General features: G+C 52.4%; 1 protein-coding gene across 1 annotated transcript in view; it reads left to right on the forward strand.

Annotated features, from left to right (window-relative positions):
* The window catches only part of SLC6A2 (solute carrier family 6 member 2), a 40,971-nt gene extending 14,866 nt beyond the window's left edge, over window positions 1-26,105 (forward strand). Inside the window, exons 4-14 of the mRNA XM_062176705.1 lie at window positions 9,282-9,420; window positions 16,613-16,747; window positions 18,033-18,136; window positions 19,306-19,430; window positions 20,650-20,762; window positions 21,912-22,040; window positions 22,514-22,613; window positions 23,139-23,239; window positions 23,700-23,867; window positions 25,305-25,376; window positions 25,939-26,105. Coding sequence (XP_062032689.1) covers window positions 9,282-9,420; window positions 16,613-16,747; window positions 18,033-18,136; window positions 19,306-19,430; window positions 20,650-20,762; window positions 21,912-22,040; window positions 22,514-22,613; window positions 23,139-23,239; window positions 23,700-23,867; window positions 25,305-25,376; window positions 25,939-25,962 — 1,210 coding nt within the window. The 3' untranslated portion in view covers window positions 25,963-26,105. The remainder of the gene's footprint in view (window positions 1-9,281; window positions 9,421-16,612; window positions 16,748-18,032; window positions 18,137-19,305; window positions 19,431-20,649; window positions 20,763-21,911; window positions 22,041-22,513; window positions 22,614-23,138; window positions 23,240-23,699; window positions 23,868-25,304; window positions 25,377-25,938) is intronic.
* Window positions 26,106-26,582: the final 477 nt, after the last annotated feature.

Here is a 26,582-nt window from a genome sequence, read left to right on the forward strand (position 1 = left end):
ATGGCTGTGAATAAAGAGGTTTTGCTAGGGGGCCTGCACCTCCATGCTCACCGTGTCCATCTGTGACTCTTGTGGACTTGCAGGAAGCAGGCCCGTGCAAGATTTTGCACTGGGATTTTTCTAGGGGAGGATTCACAGTTGCCATCAAATTCTCTAAAAACCTCTAAGCTGCCAAAGTGAGCATCTGCTAGAAGTAACAGCACCATCCCTGCCTTCCTCGCTGTGACAACATCACCAGCTACCCACTCACCATGTGTGCCTGACTTCCTGCTAACTTCTTGTATGTGCATGTACGTACATACGGAAAGATCACCCTAACCTAAGGAGTTTTCTGTAACCCTTACCCTCATGGTACACACAAGGAGGCGAGATTTCACAGATGACACAGCAAAGCCCCCAGCCACATGCAGAGCCAGGGTCTGGACCCAGGCACCTTGCACTAGCAAGACCTCCAGAGCGAACACTTCCTCACACTACACACCCTTCAAGCCCGAGTCCTCTTACCCTAGCCCAGCCATGCCAGGCAGAGAAGCTCCGGAGCTTCTCTGGTCTCTGTATTGGTCTCTAAGCCATTGTAAGTGCCTGTTCTTACTCGGAGACATTGTCAGACTCACAACTCACGTTTACGTGGCTTAGATGGCTTCCCGGTCATTGTGCAAAGTGTTTTTTAATCCTGGACACTGTGAGCTAAAATTAGTCTTGCTTTATGAGTGAGGCAATAGACACAAAGCAGTTAGCGACTTGTGCAAGACTGTTGAGTCTAGGAGTGGCCTCCAAAGTGTGCTTGGATCCAGGTAGCCTGGCTCCAAGGCTCATGCTCTTAGAATAGAGGTGCTGGCCGGCGCCGTGGCTCACTGGGCTAATCCTCCGCCTTGCGGCGCCGGCACACCAGGTTCTAGTCCCGGTTGGGGCACCGATCCTGTCCCGGTTGCCCCTCTTCCAGGCCAGCTCTCTGCTGTGGCCAGGGAGTGCAGTGGAGGATGGCCCAAGTCCTTGGGCCCTGAACCCCATGGGAGAGACCAGGAGAAGCACCTGGCTCCTGTCATCGGATCAGCGCGGTGCACCGGCCGCAGCGCGCCTACCGCGGCGGCCATTGGAGGGTGAACCAACGGCAAAAGGAAGACCTTTCTCTCTGTCTCTCTCTCTCACTGTCCACTCTGCCTGTCAAAAATAAATAAATAAATTAAAAAAAAAAAAAAGAATAGACGTGCTAAACCTTGGCAGCCCATGGGCTGATATCACCCAGAGGGTTTAAACAACACAGACGCCTGGATCCTGTGCCCGGAGAACCAGAGTGCAAGCAGTGTCTCCTTCAATACTAGTGTCGAGCCCGGGTTGGGGACCCATCTTAGCCCCTGTACTCGCCTGTCTCAGAACAAACTGCCTGCTGGCCTCAGGGTGAGACCTCTACAACCTCCAGTCATGGAATCCCTAGGGCCTCCTCCACTCTTCTTCTGGCGATCATGGCCTCAGAACATCCCAGAACTGCCAGAGAGCTGGCGGGTGGAGGTTTTAGGGCCTTCTGGGCTATGAGTGTGGTTTGCATGGAGAGACGGTGAAGCCAAGTGGGGCAGAGGCAGCAGCTGATCCATGTACTCGGGTGCCTGCTTTCGTCTTATCCTCCCACGGAGGACAAAGCATGATTTTTCCTTTTGCTCTTGGCAATCTTTGTTCTTATAAATTAAAATGAAAAATGATAGACTTGGCCTCTCGAGTTTAGGTCATATCTGTTTCCTGTTCTGATATCTTAATGGCCAGTATGCCTGCCCAGGCAGCATAAGGGAGAGGTGAGTGGTGTTTGAAGACCTTAATTACTGGAACAAAAGGAAAACATTTATGTATTTATTTGAAAGTAGAGTGACAGAGAGAAAAGGAGGGAGAGAGATTCCAGCTGCTAATTTACTTCCCAAGTGCCTGCAACAGCTGGGGTGGGGCCAGGCCAAAGTCAAGAGGCAGGAACTCCATCCAGATCTCCCACGTGGGTGGCAGGGGCCCAAGTACTTGAGCCATTGTCTGCTGCCTCCAAGGTGCATTAGCAGGAAGCTGGATTGGAAGCAGAGATGGGATTTGATCCCAGCCACTCCCACCTAGGGTGAGAACATCCCAAGTGGCATCTTACCCTGCTGACCCCCAATGCCCAGTCCAGTGCTGGCTACCTTAGTTGCGGCCCTAAACTTCCTCCAGGCTCAGAGGTGAGCAGAACGTTGCGCAAGAAGACGTTCTCGTGCGTGGGGCTGAGAAGGCTTGGGGATGTGGTTGGCTTGGCCGTATGGAGCAGGATTCAGGATTGATATCTGCATCTTCCTGCTCTCCAGACGTACCTTCTTCTCCTTAACTCCTTCCCCACAACCCCCGCCAGTGTTCATAGCTACTCTGAGCCAGGTGCTCAGCACCTCTTTACAACCAAATCTCATTTCATCTTCGCAGTTCATGGAGCTAGAAATCTTTCCCATTTTACAGATCAGAAAGTGGAGGCTCAGGTTTTGGGGTAAATGGGAAAGCTGGGATCTAAGCCAAGTTGTTTGACTCAGGATTCTCACCCCATGCATAGGCCGATCCCCAAGCCCCGTCTTTCTCCTCTGTCCTGGTAGTTTTTGGTGGGGTGCGTTTGGAGTAGGTGTGCCGGCATCTCTGCAGGTAGATAGGAGCCCATCGCATACTCTTCTCTTTGTAGCATCCTACTCTAAGTTATGGGTTGCCTCTGGAATTTTCCTAATGGCACGTGGCCCTTTGCTCTAATTGTTTCTATGTAAAACCAGTAGCCCGACTCAGTCTGGGAACCCAGCAAGTGGGACTCCCAATGCCAACCTTGAGATCACTCGATTTCCTCTTTCCCCAAACCTCCTGGTCAATTTTGTAACCCTCTTGTTGTACTCATTTAAGCTGATGGTTTGAACTCATCATTCCAGGGAGCGACTGGCTGTGCTCTCGGGCTCTGGCCCACAGCCAAGCAGCCCCACAGCTAAACGGGACCCTGAAGGCATGGATCTTTGCCTGAGAGAGGGCACCTTTGGTGTTCACGTACCTGGCAGTGGAGAACTGCTACGCCATGCCGGTTCCTATGAGTTAGAGAGGTCTCCTTCCATCCTGATGCTAAGCTCCCGTACTTAATGTTAAGTGAAAAATTGAGCCTTCCTGGCCCGTGGACTTTGGAAAGCCTGGATGGACCCCTTAATGATGACTCATGTTCGTTAAACTTCTGGAAAACAAAAACAAGCCCCAGTGACTTGCACTAAGCCCCAAGGCTTGGAGCGAGGAGCTGGATTCTCTTACATTTTCTTGGGAATTCATGCTGGAGTCTGGCTCACTTCGCTGATGAGATATGTGACAGCCACCACAGCCCTGAAAGTGGCCCTCCCATGCACTTCCCCAGCTGGACCTGGGAGAGGGGCCTGCCCACCATCTGCTTGTCCACTAGGGACGTTTTAGCAAGCTTCAGGGAGAGCACAGTTGGTTCAATGCCTTTTTTTTTTAAACTGCCTTTAACAGTAAAATCAGCCAAATGGTGATTGACACCTCTCACCACTTGGCTCATCAATCCTGGGAAAAAGCGGAATTCAATGCCAGGCAAGGTCAGTACTAGATTCTGGTTCTCTTTCCGTTTGGAGATGTCAACCCTTGCCACCACCACCCCCCACCCCCCCGCGCGCCTGCCATGTACATAGGAGAAGGTCTGCCTCACAGGATCATTTCTGAGTTGAGCTGAGTAAGATGGGGAGAAGTTTTCCTGCAGAGAAGTTGGCTGGAAGTGTGTTCCAGGCTGCAAGAACAGAAGGTCACAAGGCCCAGAGCCATGGGACATCTTCTGATGGGAGATGACATGTGGCTTGCTATTGCCCGAAGCCAAAGGCAGGGTGTGGTGCTGAGAGGGGTGGCCTTAGCCAGGGGCGGATTACAAAAGCCTTCAGGTTCTGAAAGGCTCGCGTTTGTGTCCTGCAGGCTGAGATTTCACAACCTGGGTGCTTTTGACCTTTGCGGTTGACTCGTTCTTTTTGGGGGAGGGGTGGGCTTTGTCCTGTGCACTTTGAGGGTTTGGCAGCATCCTTGACTCCACCTGCTGGGGGCCAGGCGCACCCCCCACCCTCCAGATGTGACAACCTCAAATACCCAGATCAGGAGGCAGGGGCAAAACTGCCTCTGACGAGAACCACTGTGAATGGTGTGTGATAAGAGCCTCTGAGCAGTGGATCTGGGGGCGGGGGGGTGGGGGGGTGGGGGACGAGGTGAGGAAGACACTTCAGATGGGGACACAGTCAGTGCATTTAAGGGGGCCAGCAGGAAGCAGAGAGGCAGGCATGGGAGGGGGCTCGGGGACATTGACAACAGCCTTGGAGGGAGAGGGACAGGGCGTAGGTTTGGCCTGGGATGGGGCCAGTGGGACTGAGGCTGGGGGCAGCAGCCACAGCAGCTGACTGCAAGGAAAAGACGATGCAGAGTGAGTTTGGGGCCCCAACAGCTGGTCTGGGGGCTGCAGGGATGGGGTCTGTTCCGGGGAGGGGACACATGCTCACCTCCACCTCCCCTTAGCGCTCTCTCCTCCACACTTGTCATTGCACCGCTCTCCCCCTGGCCAGCAGCCACCTCCTCAGGGGAGCCGGCCCAGCGGAGTCCCTGGGCTGAGCTTTCTGGACATTTCTCAGCTCCTCTGCTGATATCCGCTCCTCCAGGGTGCCTGGAACTTGATCGGAAGTGTAGTGAGAGCGACTATTTGCCTAGCGCTTCCTGGGTTCAAGGCACTGTTTCACATGCTGTAATGTAGTCATTTTACTCTAAAGGAAAACGCCTCCGAGATGGGGATGAATGCACTGGCGAGTGTCCCCTGGCCTGTGAGCCCCACGTGGCCCGGAGCTTGTCCACACCCCTGTAACCAGCCACTAGCACGCTGCCTGGCTCAGAGCAGAGGTGCAGACAAGGTTTGTGGAATCAGCGAGAGGATTCAGGTTACAGAAGAGCTGGAGGCAGAGCCAAGATGGGAGCGCATATCTGTCTGAACCCAGAGTCTGGGTGGTTGCTGGACCACATTCTTCTGTTTTCCTTGTTTTTTATTTATTTATTTATTTTTTATTTTTTTTATTTGACAGACTTAGTGAGAGAGAGACACAGAGAGAAAGGTCTTCCTTCCATTGGTTCACCCCCCAAAATGGCTGCGCCAATCTGAAGCCAGGAGCCAGGAGCCGTCTCCTGGTCTCCCATGCGGGTGCAGGGCCCAAGGATTTGGGCCATCCTCCACTGCCTTCCCGGGCCACAGTAGAGAGCTGGACTGGAAGAAGAGCAACCAGGACTAGAACCCAGCGCCTATATGGGATGCTGGCACCACAGGTGGAGTATTAACCGAGTGAGCCACGGTGCCAGCCCCATCTTTTTTTTTTTTTTTAAGATTTATTATTTATTTACTTGAAATTCAGAGTTACACAGAGAGAGAAGGAGAGGCAGAAGCAGAGAGAGAGAGAGAGGTCTTCCATCCACTGGTTCCCTCCCAAGGTGGCCCCAATGACGGGAGATGCGCCAATCCGAAGCCAGGAGCCAGAAGCTTCTTCCGGGTCTCCCATGCGGGTGCAGGGCCCAAGGACTTGGGCTATCTTTGACTGCTTTTCCAGGCCATAGCAGAGAGCTGGGTTGGAAGTGGAGCAGCCAGGAATAGAACCAGCACCCATATGGGATGCCGGCACTGCAGGTCATGGCTTTACCCACTACTCCACATCGCCGACCCCCCCTCGTGTTCTTGCATGTAGTAGACATCTGCTTTGAGTGAGTGAGGAATGAAACCTTCACAGCATCCGTGGTGGCCTCCATTCTTTCAGAAATTCAGAAAAATTTTAACTCCCGCTCAAGGAGAAGATACTTGGTTCCCAGCCTTGCAGGGGATGTTCCCTTGCAAGCCTGGAATCTTCCATTTTTTCCATCAGAGGCCTTCATCCTGCTGTGGGCTCACCTGCCCACTGAGGCTTCCAAGATGTTTGCAAGCCCACCTCCTGAGCCTTCTGTCCCCGGGGCACAGGATTTGCTGGGGAGCTACACACGGCTTCCAGGACGCTGGAGCTGACCTTAAAGGAGAAGCCACTTAGTGCATTGTGGCTTTGCCTGCCCATGAGACTCACTGGGGAATTTCAAAGAGACTAGGCCCAAGTACCATTCCCTGAGAGTTTTCATTTAACTGGCTGATAATAATAATTATAGTATATATTATGTAATATATAATAATAATAATATAATTACATAATATATAATAATAATGTAAGTGGTCCAGATAATAGTAATTCTGTTTTATGATATAAAGCTTGTTTTAAAAGTTTATTTTTATATCAGTAACTTGAAAATTCTTTCTGGGTAATTCTAACACACAGGTTGAGAGCCATGTTCTTGATGATGGCCCCTAAACTATGTTTCCTTAACCTTAACTCCTTCCTTGGAATTGAGGGTGGGGCAGAAGAATAAGATGAGAAAGAGGAAGAGGAGGGGTGAGAGGGAGAGAAGAAGCAGGACAGAGAGAGAGAGAAGAGAGGAGAGGGAGAGGAAGGCGAGCTCATGCCTTCATGCAATGTCATGTCCATGGCAGAGGTGATAATTCCGCCGCCGGGTTAGTGTTGTTTAGCATTGAAACACCACCACAGGGAAGGGCAAAGTATTAAGCCACTGTTTGCCTGTGACACTTCAGTGTGAATTCATGAATTCTCCACTTTCTGGACGGACCCCTGGCCGAGAGTAAGCACCTGTAGAGCGAGACGCGGGGAGTTCCCAACTGGGGAAGTGTGTGGTTTCCCTGGGAACGAAGCAGAAGAAAAGGCCAAGAAAGCCCCACGCGTGGGGGAGGAGCTTCCAAGAGGCGTGCGAGCGTGGGAATTGACCCTTTTCCTTCCTACTTCCCCTGGCGGTGGCCCTGGGGTCTCATTGTTCCTAGAAGACAGAGCGTGGGGTTTAGGAAGAAAGACTGGGGACCACTTCTGTGTTTCTAATACAATAATTTGCCACGAGCTGATGGATCCAGCTGCCAGTCCTGGGCCAGGCCCTGGGCCCCAGAAATGGTCAATCTCTTGCTTATCCTGGGGGCGCCCTGGCCAGCCCTCAGGTCTTCCAGGAGCAGGCTCTGCTGACCTATGTGCCAGGAGCCAGTGGCACCCAGAGGGTTGAAAGATTCTGATTGGGGTGATCAGGGAGTCCTCCCAGGGGAGGTGATGATGAAGCTGGGCTTCAGAGGGTGTTGAGTGCAGCCCTGGGTCTGATTGAAGCCAGACAGGGGCTCGGGGAGACCTGCGCAGGGGCCTCTTTGCGGCTCCTTCCACCCTCCCAACGCCAGCCTCGTTTCTTGTGAGTTCACATTTGGTGGAATACAAGCCCAGCAAGGCAGGGACTGTGTGCGAGCAGTTCCCCTTCAATGTCTAAGGCCCAGATGGGCCGGCTCGTAGCAGGCCCCCCGTGAGGAATGGATGATTCCAGTGTATAGTGAATACCGCACCAAGCTGTTCCTAGTTCTGACTGCTTGTCTTGCGAGGGTGTGGAATTGTTGGGGAAAGCTTTCTCACCTACGGCCTGTCTCCTGGTTTACCAATCAATCCTATTTGACCTCTGGTCAGATCTTTGTGGTATTGATTCAGTTCTTATCAGCAAATGGTCATTTTGTGCGTGATCTTTATCACCCTACCTTCGCTGTAGATGGTATGAGGGACCCCAGTGTTGTCAAACCTCTGGAATATTTATTTTGTTTGTTTTCCTTGCTTAAAAACCCAATGCTTTTCATTAAGGGTTAGCATATTACAGAGAAGTGAAGATCAAGGAACAGCTCAATGAATGCCACAAATGCAACGTAACCATGTGACCAGGAAACAGTGCATGATGAGTGTCCCGGAAGCATCCTGTGTCCCCTCCTCCCCATGCCATGAGGCGCCCTGCCTGACTTTACCTCTAGGTCTGTGCTGTCTGCTGCATTTTATTTATTTGTTTGTTTGTTTATTTATTTATTTTGACAGGCAGAGTTAGACATTGAAAGAGACAGAGAGAAAGGTCTTCCTTCTGTTGGTTCACCCCCAAAATGGCTGCTACGGCTGGCACACTGCGCCGATCCAAAGCCAGGAGCCAGGTGCTTCCTCCTGGTCTCCCATGCGGGTACAGGAGCCCAAACACTTGAGCCATCCTCCACTGCCCTCCAGGGCCACAGCAGAGAGCTGGACTGGAAGAGGAACAACCAGCACAGAATCTGGTGCCCCAACCGGGAATAGAACCTGGAGTACTGGCACCGCAGGCAGAGGATTAGCCTAGTGAGCCGCGGCGCCGGCCTGCTGCATTTTATTTGAAGGGAGATGCGCAGAAAGGGCTCATTTGGCTTTGACTTCTTTCTCACAGTGTTGCGTCCCTCTGGAGGTAGTTGCTGTATAAGTCTCCCTTTTATGAATACATCATCATTGATTTATCCATTCTGTTGGACAGATATTTAAGTACCTTGCAGTTTTGCATTATTATGAATGATGGTTCTATGAACATTCTAGAAGATGTCTTTTGGTAAATTATATACAAATTTCCAGTGGGTAGATGCCGGAGAGCGGAACTGCTAGCTTTAGCAGATGTTTCCAAAGAGGAGAAACGTTTCCTCTTGTCTCAGTCTCGAGACCAGGGATCTCGACGTTGACCATAGGGACATTTTGGACAGGGTGATTCATTGTTGTGTGGAGACTGTCTTATGCATTGTGTTTAGCAGCACCCGTGGTCTCTTTCCTGCAGATGCCAGTAACACCACCTCCACCCAAAACATGACAATAGAAAACATCTTAGACATTGCCAAATACCCTCTGGGGTGCAAATTGCTCCCTTCTGTTGAGAACTGCTGCTTTAGAACATGAGCTCTGTGCCGGCAGGAACCTTCCCTGTCTAATTTATCATCTTGTCCCCAGAACCATACGTGCAGTAGGCATTTAAGATGTTTTTGTCCTTGAACAGCAGCTTTGAACTTGGAGTCTCCGCAGGTGGTTTGTTTTGTCTGGGGTAGAGCCATGCAGGAAACAGGCCATGGCTGACCAGAGCAGGCCCGCATGATGTATGTAAGAGAAGTCTTCAAAATACTCACAAAAAAGCATATTATGGAAAAAAAAAAAGCTATGCTTAGTTTCCAAAGTTTTCCTTTTCACCAAAATAAACTCTTTGAGATATACACGTGTACCGGTGGCCAAGGCCCCCGAGTCAGTGGAGAGTGGCCAGGCACCGTCTCCACCAATGTGTACTCACCTGTGGTCATGCCTTGGTTGTCCCCCCTGACACCGTCTTCCCTGGTTCCCTCCCTCTCCTCTGGGCAGGCGTGGCGTCCTGCACCTCCACGAGAGCAGCGGGATTCACGACATTGGCTTGCCCCAGTGGCAGCTCTTGCTCTGTCTGATGGTTGTTGTCATCGTCCTGTATTTTAGCCTCTGGAAAGGAGTGAAGACATCAGGAAAGGTAACGTCTCTTTGTTTCTCTTTCCATTGGGAGGTGTAACCATGTTGTTGGTGAAAGAAAAGGTGGAACTGGGAAGTACAAAGCCTGGGTGCAAGCCCCAGCTTTGCCACTGAGTTGGACAAAGTCTGCACTTTGTTCCCTGAGCCTAAGTCTCCCCAGCAGTAGGGTGAGGGGGTGCAAGTAGATTAGGACTCCTCAGACCTTCCTGCTAGAGCTGCCCTAATAACAAAGACCAGGGCCTGGGACATCTAAGGGACCAAGCCTAAAGCAACTATTAACATGACTTTGATAAATTGTGAATCCTGATCTACAGCATCGTACAAATGTTGTACCCTACTCTGGAATATAACTATTTGCTTTACTAAAAAGTCAATAAATCTCTCATCTGAATCTCTGAGTCAAAGAGGGTGCTCCAGGATGCTCCAGAAGCTGTCTAATGTCTGCTGGGGCCGTGAGTTTCCTCGGACATGAGCATGGTATGAGCGTGGTGTGGTGACTTGGAGGGACAGGCATGGAGTGAGACACCAGTGAGGGCCAGTCCAGAGTTGTCATTCTGAATGTGAGTCACACTGCCCCTGAAGGCAGCTTCTCGGGGGTGAGGTCTCCTCAGGAAGTGGTCAGTGTTGCTTGTTAGCCTGAGGAACATCACAAGGACAACGGCTCCTCTAGGACCATCCAGCGTCTGTATTGCACTTGAGTGTATTATAGAGAGCGCATCTGGGAAGTGTGATCTCCAGTGTTTCGGTTGGTTATTGCTATGTAACAAAACACCCCAAAGTGTAGTGACTTAAAATAGCAGTTGTTTCATTAGCTTTCACAATTCTGTGAGTTCACTCGGATCAGTTGGGTGGTTCTTCTGCTCCCTGTGTTATAACTTGGGCTGCATATCTGGGGGCTTGACTGTACTGGAACATTCTACATGGTGCATACACATTGCTGATGCTTAGCACTGACTGGGTGCTGTGAAACTGTCAGCACCTTGTGTCATTTTCATGTAGCCCTTCTATGCAGCTTGGGCTCCCCACAACCTGGCAGGTGCATTCATAGAGCAAAGCCCAAGGAGACAAGATCCACATGCACACAGCTTTCCCTGTCTGCCTGCATCAGACTTGCTGTGTCCCAATGGCCAGAACAAATTTTGTGCTAAAGTCAGGAGTTCATGTGCGAGGGGACTAGAAACAGGTATGAGTTCACTGGGGGACACAAGGCAATAGTCTACCATAATCGGCTAGGCATGGATTTGGGATAGGCTTCATCAGGAGAGGGAGAGTCACTGGGATTCTGTCTGAGACTCCTGTAGTTTTTGGTCATGTCACTGAGAGCAAAGATGGTGGCAGAGAACCAGCAGGCATTGGGGATGAGCTGTCAAGAACTAGAGGTAGAACTTCCCATCACCGTGTTGGGTACAGTGCCAGCCCTAAGGAAGCTCTCAAACAAAATACAGACCCAGGCTGGGAGGAATTCTGAGAGTGAGCAAATAAGGGTAGCACTATTACCATCCTGGTGCCTGGCACATGGTAGGTCTTCAGTAAATATTTATTGAGGACTGAAGGGTAGGTGTGCAAATAAGTTTGGGGAACTTCATATGTGTTCTTTTGAATGAAGTTCAATTTACTAAACATGTATGGTCACCTTCTATGTGCCAAACTCGATTCTGGAAACAGAGGTGCAATAAACAAGCAGATTCCTTTAATCACTGATAGACTATGCATATAACAGGCAGGCTGTGGGTCAATCGGTGTCACCAGGATCTTGAGTCCACCCAGAAACATATGTTTGCCTTCAAATAAACACCAACTGGACCCAAGCTATGCATATTCCTATATATCTTGATTTTTAAAAAGTCCAGCTTTACTGAGGGTAGGTGTTGTGGCACAACAGGTTAGGCTGTTGCTCGAGATGCCCACATCCTGTATTGGAGAGCTGGGGACAGAATCCCTCCTCAGCTTCCGATCCAGCTTCTCGCTGATGTGCGCCCTGGGAGGCAAAAATGATGGATCAAGTACTTGGGTCCCTGCCACCCATGGCAGAGACCTGGATTGGATTCCTGGCTCCTGGTTTTTGCTTGGCCTGACCCTGGCTGTGGTTATGGGCATTTAAGGAGTAAATTGGCGGTGTTCACTTTGGCAGCACATATACTAAAACAGGAGTAAATTGGTGGATAGAAGATTTCTTTCTTTCTTTCTCTCTCTCTCTCTCTCTCTCTCTCATGTTCTCTCTCAAATAAGTAAACAGACTTCTAAAAAATTAACTTTACCCTGGTGTTAATTCCATATTCAGGCTATTCTTTCATAGAAAAATAGACATACAAACTGTAAGGTTTTAAATTATCATCAAATCAACTTAATGGGTTCTATTTTTACAAAAGGAATAGATTAGATAATAAAAGTATGTTGCTCATAGTTTGTAAGAGCTTAAAGTAAGAGCTGTATTGTCAAATTTTGATTTAGTTACAGCAGCCTTATGTTTATATGTAATGTGTCCTGATGCATAAGGAATTCCTTACCGCGAGTAACAGCATGAGATCTGCGTGAGTGGAGGAAGGAAGCTTTCTCAGCTGGGAGCCCCTACACAGACCATGGAGAAGGTGGCATTTGAGCTGGGTTGGTATGACAGGCATGGGTAGAGACAGGACAGACAGAAGGGGCTCTCAGTGGAAGGAACTGCGTGAGCGGAGACATACAGGTGCGGAAGCCCCAGGCCAGCTGTGCCTCGTGTCCTCTGTACAATCAGGAACCAGGCTCTCCTTGCTTCTGCTGAAGGTCCATGATCTACTGGCCTGGTTGTGGGGCTACCATAGGCTTCTTTTTTGTTTTTTAATTGAAAACTTATTTATTTTTCATTTTTATTTGACGGGCAGAGAGGCATATCTTCCATCTACTGCTTCACTCCCCAGATGCCCACAAGAGCCAGAGCTGGGCTAGGCTGAAACCAGGAACCAGGAACTCAATCCAGGTCTCCCATGCGGTGGCAGGACCCAAGTCCTGGAGCCATCGTCTGCTGCCTCCCAGGGTGTGCATTAGCAGGAACCTGGTTTGAAGCAGAGGGCCTGAGACTGTGATATGGAATGCAGGCATCCTGAAGAGCATCTCAACCGCTGTGTCAACCACCCACCCCGGCCCTCCCACATTTTACCTCAAGATTAAGATCCCCATAGACACTGGCAAAGGGGCAGGGCCTACCCCACCTAGTTTAGTATTTGGTCGGAGCAGAACAAAGCAGTCTGCAGGCGGACTAATACCAAGGGAGAGACCAGGAGCAGAGCTGAGCATGCTCAGTTCCTCCTTCCAAATGCACCCTGCGAGGGGAGGAGGAGTGTAATGAGGGGCGGGACAGGAGTGTTACACTGGGGAAGTCCCCGGGGTGGAAACATGAGGAGCGAGGAATATGCGTGCCTCTTGCATGCGTCAACAAAGCCACAACCCACATTTTGCGTCAGTCTCCCAGTGTTGGGACAGCTGGGCAGGCAGGCGCCCCAGGCAGTCCGTGCGGAGGGATTTTCTAGAATGGAGAGCTTCTCTGAGGACGTTCCTATGCCCTGTATTTCACTGTTTTTACAAACTGGCTCATGAGGCAATCAAGAGTGTCGCTAATTTCTCCCTAGACGGCGTCTGGAGCAGGGCACTGAGCTTTCCCCAGCAGGCGGCCACAGCCACAGAGTCAGCCTGAAATGAGCTGCAAATGTTCACACTTCCCAGCTTGGCAAGTACAGACAGTGCCTGGGAACATGAGTGACTCCACAGCCTCTGGGGTGGTGGGGCGTGGGGTACAGCTCAAGCCAGGGAACGGGGTCACCCTAGACCACACACTCTGTGACAGCTGTGTTGGCCCGTGGAGCACCTCAGGGTGAGAGAGGAGGTCAGGGCAGGAGTTGGTCAGCTCCCCCCGGGGGCCACCACCACTTGCTCTCCTGGAGTCCTGCCTGCCTCCCCGTTGCCTTGGCTCCCGACAGAACTGGCATCCAGAGCCATGCCCGGGAACCAAGGCCCTCAGCGTCACAGCAGGAAGACACTCAGACGTTGTCCGTGCTGAGCTCCTGGCACAGATGAGGAAGTAGGGATTTAGGGAAGAGCAGGGCTTCACAGCCGTCCTGAGCCAGGCGGGACTTGAAACTGGGTCTCAGATAACCAGGTCAGTGCAGTCGCTGAGAGTGTGGGCTTGCGGGCAGACCACTTACGGTGCGGTGCAGGATTTGCAACCTCTCTGATTTCAGCCTCCTCGCTTGTACACTCAGGGCGATTCGTGGCAGAGGCTGTGAAGAGGTCGGGGTGAGAGACCCTGTATGCAAGGCTGACAGATGGAGACTGCACAATAAATGGCCCCCATGTTCGTCCCCTTCATCAGCTCCCCTGCCCTTATTCTGCCCCCGACTGCCGCGAGTTTCAAACATTGCACTGTTGACTCCAGTTGCTCTGTTTGGAGCTTGGAATATACTTTCAGAAACCTTGAACTTCCCTTTGCCTGGAGACAAGGCAGCCAGCCAGGAAAGCCACCACTCTCTGTCCATGTGTCAGCTTCAGGCTGTGTGGGGGATGGAGTGGATGGAACAATCCCACTGTGGGACTGGGAAGAGCAATTCAGACAAGATGGGGCACGTTGGAGCAGAAAGAGCAATGCAAAGAGAATCTGAGTTCTAGAATGTTTAAATGGAAAGGTAATTTTGCTACTTCCACGTTCAAGTCAAAATTCTATCCAAGTCCTCCCACTGGCTGTGGTTTGATCGAACACAATGATAATGAATAGCATCATTTGCCTATGAGCAATGCATGTAGTCAAGTATTCACAGCTCAATGTTTTCTTAAGTACTCTTGATGCATACGTATCAATGCTCACAGAGCCTCCTTCTAAAAGTCATTGTAGTTGGTGAAAATATCTCTAAAACCCAGTTTAGAGGATGACAAAAATCTGTATCAGTAAAGTTTGGCTTGATACAGTGATGAAGCATGGCCATTCATAAACTCGGTGTTGGAGTAGACCTTAGGGCAGATCAAGCCCTCATCGAGCTGTAATGCACAGAAGAATCAACTTGTTAAAACAAGTTTTGAACTCGCTAAATCCCTGACTCCTCAGGCCTTCCTTGATGGGGTCTGATTTGGTGGGGGTGGGAGAGAATTTGCGTTTCTGACAAGCTCCTGGGTGACGCCAATGCTTCTGATCTGGACAATGCTTGGTCTGATTCCTGGATTCAAAGAAAAGCTTCAGTGACAGAGACCTTCCTGAGCAGCTTGTTCCCATTGGAGAACTTCTCTCCTTCTTCCTTTTATAGAGCCAAGATATTCTTCATTTGATTTCTGGTCTTCGGCTTGAGTTTGGTACCCTGGGACCATGCAAATTTTCCACAGAAACAACATGTGTGTAAGAATTTGGGTTCAAGGTGGCATAAAGCAATGGCCTACACTGAGGGCTGAGAACATCTGGTCAGGCATCGAGAAAGGGGCCTTGATCTGTCCATGCACCTGTGTTTAAAGCTAACCTGTCTGGGTTTTGTGAAGGTTCATTGGTGATGACTGCCAAGGCCATTGTAACGCTCATTGCTTTCTTCACCTCATGCTTAGAGCTGCAGCCAGTCCATCTTATCCTGATCAGTGATACATTGCAAGCTGAAATTCTGAGGGCAGAGAGGCCTGGGTTGGAGAGGACAGAGCCCAATTGTCCCTTCTCCTTGCCCTGTGTGCATACAGGGCCCACGTGAGCATGAGTGAGCTGTTGCCCAAGGGTACAGGAACCTCTGTCTCAATACAGGATCTTAGGCGGCTGAACTCACGTCTGCGATCAACTCAGAAACTTCACAAGACTCAGATGATTAGGCTTTGCAGATGTGTGCATGAACAGAATAACCCCCCCTTCTCGGTGCCTGACTGTAGCCAGAATCAACTCAGCCATGTCCTGTTGTGTTCCTGGGGGAAATTGGATCCTTGCTGGAGCCTCAGGCATGGCCTGTGGGAGACCCCCTGGAGTCAGAACACAGGATGTTGTCTGATGACAAGAAGAGTGTGGCCACACCCAGCCCGCTGGACAGGGGCAGTGCAGCTGGGCTGCAGCTGTGGTGTGAATTGTAGGCACCATGGCGGTTAGTACCCATCACAGTATATGTGAGGGCTCCTTCTTGTGCCTGTCACCAAGGTCTTAGATCCGTTTTGTCCCAGTTTGGGAGAATGAAGCCTAGAGAGATGTGAGGCCACCCACATGCGATGACTTCACTTTCCAGGGCATGTTTCCGTTCTCATTTATTGGAAATCCGTCCTCCCTGTTCCTACCCCACTGAGAGAAAACAGAAGCCAAAATTCCACATCCATAGGGACCTTGGGAGAGCAAGGGGGTGGTAGAAGCACAACGGGATGATGTGAAACAGAGGCTCCCTCCCTGATCGGCCCTAGTCCCGAAGATCCAACCATCAACCATGCCTGTACTCATTTTCTCATTCATGCACTCACTCCCACTTTCATTTATCCCTTGCCTAAATTAGCCATCTGCTAACCCTCTGATTTGCCACTCACCCACTCATCCTTTTATCCATCCATCCAGTCAATGTTCCATCTACCCTAACCACCCATCTATCAAGTTAACCATCCACTCAACAAACTGCCCACTCAATTGTCCAACCACCTACTCATCCATCCATCTGTCCAACCATGCACCCTTACAATTGTCCAATCACTCATCCAACAAATGCATTTATTTTTATTATTTATTTTCGTTTTATTTGAGAGAGCAAAAGAGAGAGAGAGAGAGAGAATTTCCATTTGCTGGTTCATTCTTCCCAAATGCTTGCAATGTCTAGGGTTGGGCCAAGCTGAAGCCAGGAGCCAGGAGCTCCATCCAGGTCTCCCATGTGTATAGCAGGGACCCAAGTACCTGAACCATCACTTGCCGCCTCCCAGGGAGGCGGGTTTGTGGAGGACTGAGCATCAGTGCTAGGAGAACCGGGGCTCTGCCCTTGGTGCCTCCACTCCTGCTGCAGCGCTGCCCGCAGCATCACCGGCTGTCCTGCTGGCTCTGAGCCTCTCTGGTGCATCTGCTTCTGTTCGGTGTTCTGTCCCTGGGGTTTCCTCAAGGCCTGGCCTAGGTATGCAGCTCGTGGCAAGTGCATGGGATGAAGGCGGGGTGGGGAGGGTGTGGTAGAGGACCCTGTGCCGAGGTGGGGGCTGTGGGGGCGGGGTGAGGCTTTCATGCATGCTTGTCTGTTCCCCAGGTTGTGTGGATCACAGCCACGCTGCCATACCTCGTGCTGTTTGTGCTCCTGGTGCACGGCGTCACGCTGCCCGGCGCGTCCAACGGCATCAATGCCTACCTGCACATTGACTTCTACCGCCTCAAAGAGGCCACGGTCAGTGCCTGGTACCCACCCGGCTCTGGGTCAGGGTAGGGGAGGGCTCTCGGGGGCAGGCAGTGATGAGAAATAGCTCTGCTGCCAGCTGGCCGTGTAGCCTTAGGCAGGACCCATCGCTCCCTGAACTGCAGCGTCTCCCTCTGACCAGCTGATATATAACTGGTGATCTCCATGAGCCCATCCAGCTCGCGTGGTCTGGGATCCTGCAGTTCTATTTCATGGCCTCCACAGCCCACTCTGCAAACAGGGCCACACCCAGTGAAGGAGACGTGAGGCTCTGGGTTCTTACTCCCGTCTTGTGCTCATGGCCCCCTAGCCACCTCAGCCACTCATACCCTGTTTCTACTCTCTGGTCCTCAGCCCTGGTTTCATCACCAGCCTCAGCCTCTAGGGAAACCTGCACCTTGCCAGCTGTTCCCTAAGTGTCCCCTCCAGATTGCTATCCCGGCCAAGACCCAACTTACAGTGAAGGGGTCCAGGGGATATTGGAGTGGAGACCAGGGCAGGGGGGTGAGGTTAGGAACTGAGATGGTCTTAGGGATACCAACTATCTTAAGCATCTTTGGATAATGGCTGAGATTATGTCCACCCTCCTCCAACAGCACCTACCCACCCCTACAGTGAGAACACCTCAATATTTTTTTTTCCTTGTAATTCTCAAGGGCTTTTCGATGCTTTAAAGGAATGCGTGATAATCCTGGCAGAAGCAACACAGGATTAGGAGGAAGACGTTGGATATGCTTTCCCGTGGTTACAATGTCCCAACGCGCCACAATACTGCAGGCCCGTGACCAAGAGAAAGCCATTTCCTTAGTAACTGTCACAAAGATAACAGAGCCCAACACAGGAATCAGCCTTGGGAACTACAAAATAAGTCAGGCTTCCATTCCTTCTGCAACTGTTTGACTAGCCCCAGTCTTGCAGGTGTGTGGATCCACACCCTTATCGTGGTCTCCAGGAGCAGATCCGCCCTCCCCCAGCAGGTTGCTCCTCTATTATGCCCTCTGTCGGCAACGATGGCAAAACTTAAAACGGCATTACGTGGAGCCAGTGAGTGCCCCCAGGCTGGATCCCTTAGGTCTTCCTGAGGCCAGGGACTGCCCGAAAGACCTCACTCCTTCCCTGGAGTGGAGATGGTAGAGAGACCTTACCTGTCTCTGGTTCAGACCCCGTTTCCTCAGGTCTAAGAGCATTCCCCAGGACTCCCCAGCCCTTCTGGAGCAGTGAGGTGGTCCCATTCTGCAGGAGGCCGAGGGTGATGGCTCTAGTCTGCTGGTTTCAGGTGTGGATTGATGCTGCAACCCAGATATTTTTTTCCCTGGGGGCTGGATTTGGAGTCCTGATTGCGTTTGCCAGTTACAACAAATTTGACAACAACTGTTACAGGTAAGCTCCATTTCAGAGCTCTGGAAAGTTCTACTAAATCCTGGGGGTGGGAATGCTGGACAGGGTCACAGCTGTCCTTGAACAATCCAGTTTTGTGTGTGTGTGAGTGAGTTATCCTGGGTGTTCTGTGAAATCTGACATGGCCCATGGGGTCCTGATGAACACATTTCACTTCTGGATGCCTCTTGAACATATGCAAGGTGCAGAGTTGGGAAAGCTGGAGTTTCTAGTGCTGGAAGATCATAAGCAAGAATGGCTAGGACAGAGGAGCACTCTCTGGCTTTCAGAACAGGCAGTGCTTCCTAGCTGTGTTCCTTAGATGTCCAGGTAGATGGGAGTGGAAGAATGAGGGTGGTGAGGACCTGGTAGGGCCAGAGGTAAAACTTCAGAAGAGACAGGGAGTTGGGAGACTGGGCTCTGGTTTGGATGACTAAGCGTTAATGCCGCCTTCTGCAGACTCAGTGTGTGAGGACTACAGACATGGGCACAGGTTTGAGCCACCTCCATCACTGCCCATCAGAGGCTTAAGGCAGAAACACAGCACCTTCAGTACAAGCTAGAGTAGGGTGCATGCATACCAGTGGGACAGCTAGAGGGAGGTGAGGAAACGGGGTGATCGTCGGCCCCTAGCAGGAGACCAGCAGGAGACAGTGATGAGCTGCCGGTGATCCTGGGAGAACAGCTGGGGTCATGACAGCAGACATGGAGTGGACAGCATGCATGGGGCGGGGAATAGCATGAAGCAGTGAATGGAAAGTTGACTGGTTTGATCTGTTCAAAGACTATCTGGTGGGAGTAATGGGAAATCAGCCCAGAAGGAAGGTTGGGTCGTCTTAGCCAAGCTCTGAAATGCTGGGGCGAGGAATTTGGAGGTACTGTGCAGCCATGACAAATTTGATGAAGAATCGGGGACTCAACTTGCTAGGCATTTGATGCAGGACTCTGATACCAAACTGTTCCACCCATATGCTGCTAACCTATTTCCTACACTAGCAGGTGCTGACCCAGCAATGGAGAGGCACTGGGGTCCCTATGAGCAGGACAACTAAAGGGGGAGGAGGCATTTGAGGCTGGAGTCAGAGTGCAGGTTCCATGGATGGTCAGTGGTCCATGGGAAAGGTTGAGGGGGGAGTCAAGTGACTTGAACTAACAGGGCTTCATTCCCACAGGGATGCCCTATTGACCAGCACCATCAACTGTGTTACCAGCTTCATCTCTGGGTTTGCCATCTTCTCCATCCTTGGTTACATGGCTCATGAACACAAGGTCAACATTGAGGACGTTGCCACTGAAGGTGGGTGTGCAGACCTCTTTGGGCCCAGCCTACCGAGGAAGGGGCTGAGAAAGCTGTCTCATTCTAGGCCGTTAGAGCTCTCTTGTGACTATAGGACTATAAGGGATGGCCAGGGAGCTTTCCAAACCACCCATTTGGTGAACTTTCCCTTGAGACTGTTGTTGGTAGAAATTCCAGTAAACCCTTGGCTCTGGAAATGTTACAGAACCTGCCTCTGAGTCAGGCTAGGAGGAACAGAGTTTGGAATGTCTACTTGGTACCAGTCCCTATGCTAAGCATTTGACATTTGTCTTGGTCTATTTTCTGCAGCTATAACAGAATATCTAAGACCAGGGGACTTGTCAAGAAAAGAGGTTTATTTAGCTCATGGTCCTAGAGGTCCAAGAGCGTGGTGCCAACATCTGTTTAGCTCCCAGTGATGGACATGGGCTGCTCAACCCATGGCAGAGAAGCAGAAGGGAAACAGCTGCACGCAGAAGGGGCCAAGCACATGACCTCCCTTTGTACCGACCCATGCTCGCGGTAACCATTGCAGTCCCACCAGAGCAAGAACTCACTCCTGCCAGAAAAGGAGTAATCCTTCTTCATGACCTAATCACCCCCAAAAGGCCCCCAACACCTCTCGACACAGCTGCATCGGGGCCCAAGCCTCCATCTGAGTTTGGGTGGGGGCAGCTACAGTGACATACCTCCACTTAGTTCTCACAACGCTATGAGGCAAGCTTGGTAGACTCACTTTAAAGATAAGAAAACTGAGACTCAGGCTAAGAACATCGTCCAAATTCCCCCAGTGAGGGAGCAATGGTGCCATCATTCAACCCAGCTCTGAAGACCAGGTCCTTTCCTAGGGCTTATCATATTCCTTGGCCACAAGGAAGCTATGACGCTATGACCTGGGGCTCCCTCTAATGGATTATGGAGGACCTCAAGCTTTTGAGGATAAGAGTGGCTCCCTTCTGATGTGTAGGAGGTGAGGTGGAGGTCGCAGCAAGGAGCTTGCAGCTGTCCAGGACAGATACTGCTCTCTCGCCTGGCTCATCGATTATCAGAGGAACTGCCAATGTGTGCTGACATCAACTGTCACCATCAGGCCCTTGGTTTGCGCTGTCTGCTGTGGCTGATCAAGCAGCATGGGGCTGTGCTGGAGCTGACTTGGCTCCTATCTGCAGCTCAGCCAGAAGGTCCCAGACATTGACGAGGTCCTTGATGTTTCTTCTAGGAGCTGGCCTAGTGTTCATCCTGTATCCAGAAGCCATTTCTACCCTGTCGGGATCGACCTTCTGGGCTATCGTGTTTTTCATCATGCTCCTGGCTCTGGGCTTTGACAGCTCAGTGAGTGACCTTGACCTTACTCAGGAAGCCTCACCCCCACCCCACTGCCCCGACTCTCCCCCACTCCCCAACACACACACAGTGCTCAGTCTGAAGTTCCAACGACTGGCACCCAGGATGAGTACTTTCCAGAGGGCCCTCTTGACATACAGACAAGGAAATAAGTCTCCACTCAGAAACTTAAGGTCTAGGCCAAAACTAGGAACTCATAGGGACCCTTTGGCATCACAGGATGCCAGAACAGAAGGGTCTTCGGATAGGCCAGCCACCACTCTCCTGCTTACCGCTTGGATTTGGGGAGGACACAGAGTATTGTTCTCCAACCCAGTGCTTTCCCTTTGCATTTCATCAGCAACAATCAACACAAAGCTTCTAAGATCCTTCTATTTTACACACATCTAAGACTGGATTGACTGATGCCGTTCTCTATCTGTGCCACCCCTAGTAGTACACCATGCCCAGAAGTGTGCAGAGAGTCTTTAGGTGGGGCTGGCAAACGGGTTTCCTCTCATTGCCTTTGCCTTTTGATTGCTAGATCTGCCAGGAGCCATGTGTTGAGAAGGCTTCTGGGGTCACCTCTAGGCTCAGAGGGAGGAACATCAATTTTGATTCGTGTAATATCTGCCCAGGGGAGAGAAGGGGAGCACGTGGCACGCAGGCCTCTTGTCTGCCACGCAGGAGCCGATGAAGAATGCATTCTTCTCATGGCCCTGGGGTGTGAGACCCTTCCAGCCTCTGAGAGCTGGGAGTTTGAGATGACCGCTTTGCCTCCTAAGTAGAAAGGCAGCCAGAAATCCTTGTCCAAAGTTCCCACCCTTAAAAGCTCTTCATGCAAACACAGTACACGAGTGTTCTGGATTTTACCTGCTCACCCTCTGATCAGCTTATCGGTACCCACTCAGGCAAGACAGAGGAGCGTGTGGAGTAGAGGCAGACAGGAGTGAATCCTGCACCTCTCCCACATGATTCCTGAGTTTGGGTGGGAACAAGGCATTCATGCAGGAGAGGGTGGGGAGGAAGACGGGAGGGGAGGCAGCAGCCGGGTTGCCTGAGCCCCCGGATGCTGGAGGTCCGAGGTGACCCAGGCCTAAGACTGAGATGCAGGGAGACCCTCATTCCTGCACCCCCTTCCTACCTGGTCCCCTCCAGATGGGAGGCATGGAGGCCGTCATCACGGGCCTGGCCGACGACTTCCAGGTCCTGAAGCGACACCGGAAACTCTTCACACTTGCCGTCACCATTGGTACCTTCCTCCTGGCCCTGTTTTGTATAACCAAGGTGAGGAGGGGCTGGGCCCTGGACCACCCGGAGCTCCTGAGGCTGCCTTTCCCTAAAGGCAGACATTCTCAGCCACAGAATTGGGGCTGGTAGGGCCCGGCTGAGCTCAGGGGCCACCACTGGCAGACCGGCATCACCCCACTCTCACCCTGTAGCCTGCTCCCCTAAGATCCGACCTCAGCCGTCTCTCTCACCCCTGAGCCTGAGTATTTCCAGGCAACTCTGCTAACTGCGTCTTGATTTGGGGGCAGCAATGTCCCCCTGGAAACCCATGTCACTCTTCAGCGGCTGACACACTCCTCTAGAGCCCGTGTCTCCCAAAGGCCTTGGCTAGAAGGCAAATGAGTGAGGGCTGTGGACCACGCCGCCTTCTGACAGGTGGGACAGGCCCAGGTGAGATCCATGCATGGACGCAGCAGAGAGTGCCCACTTCCAGGCACAGGTGGCCTCAGCTTTTTCTCTCCGTGCCCCAGGGAGGAATTTATGTGGTGACTCTGCTGGACACCTTTGCGGCGGGCACCTCCATCCTGTTTGCCGTGCTGGTGGAAGCCATCGGGGTGTCCTGGTTTTATGGTATGTGAGTGTGCGGCCAAGTGTTGGCACCCAGGCCTCCTGGAGCCCTTGTGCCTGGAGATGTCAAGGGACTTCCCACTCCCAGGGCAAATGGTCCAACGTGTTGCAATTATTCATTGTGATGCTCAAATGTTAGTTCTGGTCTTACCCTTTCATATGACCCAGAAAAAGGCTGCAGCATACAAGCGAGACTTCTGCTCTCAGATTGGCACATACACATGTGCACACATATACCTGTGCACACGGTGACTGTGCACACACTGGCTGTTATTCTCAGAGAAAGTGAGCAAGAGGAAGAAGCCAGGCCTTGTAGTCGGGCCAGCCTGGCTCTGGCTCTCATTTCCCTCAAATTCACTGCCCTGGAGTTGTTCTCTGTCCTGGTCTCCATCAGCAAAATGCTTGTCCCCGGGTCTCCTAGTCCCAAGGTGTCAATATCCTGGCCCATTGCCCTCTTGTCCACCTGGGGCCAGAATCTCATGGGAGGACAGCAGGGGGCCGCTGTCCCAGTGCCCTCTGTGTGCCCAGGTGTGGACAGGTTCAGCAACGACATCCAGCAGATGATGGGGTTTAAGCCGGGCCTGTACTGGAGACTGTGCTGGAAGTTCGTCAGCCCTGCCTTCCTCCTGGTGGGTAGTGTGCAAGCCGGGGGCCCTGGGTGGCGGGGGCTGTGCCCAGGGTGGGGACGGGGTGGCTGTATTTGCTTCTCAGGGAAGGGGGTGCTGGGTGCCCTGGCCACACAGATGGGGCACCCATATGCCAAGCCCTGTTGATACCCTGGTAGCTACCACCTTAGCAGAGGCCTCAAGTCTGGGGCCAGGTCCCTGGGGTGCTATGTGCCAACTCTGGGTCACCTGCTGCTGCTGCTCCCCTCCTCTTGTTCCCTGCCGTTTTTGCCTCCTGGGTGACCGTTTGTTCTGGAATTCTTTCTCTTCTTCTCCTTCCCATAATGCACCTGGCTCACCACTGCTTATTTTCCTCTCACCCTTCTCTGGGTCTCTTCCTCCCCCCCTCCCCCGCCCCATCTCGCTTCCTCCTCTCCCCCACCTCCTCTCGCTCCCTCCTCCCCCCCCACCCGGTCTCCTGCAGTTTGTGGTGGTGGTCAGCATCGTCAACTTCAAGCCGCTCACCTACGACGACTACGTCTTCCCACCCTGGGCCAACTGGATGGGCTGGGGCATCGCCCTCTCCTCCATGGTGCTGGTCCCTGCCTACGTCGTCTACAAGTTCCTCAGCATTCGCGGCTCCCTTTGGGAGGTGAGCTGTGGGCCAGGTGGAGGGGATGCGGTGGGAGGCGGTCCCCCAAATCACTCCTGCCGGGGCTGAGACGGAAGGACACAGCCACATCTTGAAGCCAGGAGCCAGGTGCTTCTCCTGCTCTCCCACGCGGGTGCAGGGGCCCACGCACTTGGGCCATCCTCCACTGCTTTCCCAGGCCATAGCAGAGAGCTGGATCAAAAGTGAGCAGCCGAGACTTGAACTGGCACCCATATGGGATACAGACACGATAGGCGGTAGCTTTACCCGCAATGCCACAGTGCCGGCCCCTATATTTTCTTCTTTGACATGTATACATCATGTATTTACAGATAGATAGGTAAGTAGACAGCTAAAAGGGGATTGCAAAAGGTTCATGGAAAATGGAATTAAAAGAGAAGTTTATTTTGGTGCAAAAAGTGTTTGAAATCCATGCATATGAAAGACTTCAAAAATGTCATGGAAACTGTATATTATAAAGATGCTGTGCCTGCATTTCAAAAATGTGGCACCAAAATAACGTGATCTCTTAATTCTATTTCCATGAACTTTTTGAAGCTCTCTCTCACAGATATGCACACATGTAAATATTTACACATGTGGGTGTCTACCAGCGCCATCCCTTACTCTTCTATGTCGTTCCTATTATTTGATTGCTAAATCCCTTTTCTTTTATACACTTACAGAGATGGTCTTTCCCCACACCCCGGCTTGGCAAAGCCAACACTGCATCCCTCATTCCGTTACCCAATGTCTTCTGGGGATTTACGGAGGACGCAGTGTGCTCTGGGCAGTGTCCCAGGCATGAGACAGGAGGCCCCCACCCTTGTGAGGAGCCCAGGGAGCCTTGTGAAGAGAGGGAGGGAGGGAGCCAGGCAGGAGCGCAGGGCAGAGGGTCCCAGGCAGGTGCACTCCCAGCGCTGCCTGCCCAGCCCTGTTCCCTGTCCTAGGTTTCCTGCCCCTGAGCCTGTGTCCTGAGGAGGAGCTGCCTTCCGTGAGCCCATCCTGGTTGTGGGAAGCAGGACTTGAGCTTTCTCACTCCTCACGCTTTGGGAGTGAGAGGGTCTCCCCTGCCCTGGTGATCCGCTGCCGCTGGCAAACACCTGCCCTGTGTGGCTGCCCATGCCGGCTCCCAGGAGGCGCTCCCTGCGCCCACACAGGGCAGGTGCGGCCTGGGCTCTCACTGCAGCGCCTCCTGCAGGCGTAGTTGGGAGGTGCCCTGGCGTGGGTTTAATGGCCTGGCCAGGTGTCTGGCCCTCTCCCCCACAGGTGGTTAAGTAAATATGCTGGATGAACGACTCAGCTCCAGAAACAAGGCGCCATCTGTGTGCGAATGCAGGGCCTAACATAGGTGGCCCTCGTGTGGGGGTGTCGCGGGGTGGCTGGGAAGGTGGCCCTGGCCAAGCGGAGGCCTCCTCCCCCTCTCTGTCCTCACAGAGACTGGCCTATGGCATCACACCGGAGAACGAGCACCACCTGGTGGCCCAGAGGGACGTCAAGCAGTTCCAGGTAGGGGCCTCCTGCGCTGCTGCCTGGGGGCTGGGCTGGGCCCTGGCCGCTCCCTGCTGAGCACCAGCAGTCAGAGCTGCTGTTGGCTGGAGCCCGGGGAGGGGGGGAAGTTGGGGAGGGGTCTGTCCTCTGTCTCCAGCCTCATTGCCTCCCTGCTCCTTGGCCCTGGGCTGCCAGGTGCCCAGACATCCCTACAACTGTCTCACCCCTGTGAGTTGTCCCTGGGGTGTCACCAAAGAGCCTGAGGATTATCTTGAAGGAAGAGCAGTAACCAACCCTCAGCGAGGTGACCAGGTCCTACCCTTGCAAAGGCCCGGTTGGGGGATGGACAGGCTCTCTGCCCCGTAAGTCTTGAAATGTGACTTTGGGCCGCTTTCTTTAGTGCACTGGGGGTGCTCAGTGGCAAGGCAGGAAGCGACTGCATGACCTCTGAGTCATGTTGGGGGGGGGGACAGGGTGTCCTTTCTCACCTCCTCTTTGCTTCCTCCTGCCCCTTGGTTCCATCCGTCCGACCCAGCCTGCCCCAGCGCTGGGCTCAAGCCCTTGCTGTCTCTCTCCACAGTTGCAACACTGGTTGGCCATCTGAACCTGGCCCGAGGGGGAGGAGGCGGCGCCAGGCTAGCGTCAAGGTCAGCGGCATCGGCTCCACTCTCGCCCCGGACTCTGTCTCAGGACTGTCCTCTTGGAAGACGTCCTTCCCCAAACCCTCGCCCTCTTTGCCCAGTTCCAAATGACATAGTGACTCTGGTTTGTGTTCATTCGTCTCCCGTTTCTCTGGCCTGGGGGCTGTGACGTGGAGGACAGGGAAGGGGGGAGTGGGAGAGACGACTTTTCTCAGCAGAGCGGCTTTGCCCACCTCGTCTCCCATTTGGTTAGGGGGAAGTCCCAGCACCGTGGGAGCCTGCATGCGCACAGGGCACAGTTCCTGAGCATGCTGGCTTGTCCTTTGGGCCACAGAACAAACTGTCAGGCCATCAAGTCAGACAGAGGAAAGGCTTGGGCTAACGCCAGAAAATTAAAACAAGCAAAGAGCAAACCAACAGTCCGTCTGAGTTCGGGGGATCCTGCAAGCCCTCCCTCTCTTGCCCACCCTCGTCTGTGCCCTGGTCTGAGAATTTGGATACAGGCGTCCCTAAGGTGATCTCAGTGGACAGAGGCTCTAAGGATCTTGAGCAGACATCTGCATGGTTAATTTCTACTCTGGCT

Source organism: Lepus europaeus, chromosome 19, assembly GCF_033115175.1.
Source record: "Lepus europaeus isolate LE1 chromosome 19, mLepTim1.pri, whole genome shotgun sequence".
NCBI lineage: Eukaryota > Metazoa > Chordata > Mammalia > Lagomorpha > Leporidae > Lepus > Lepus europaeus.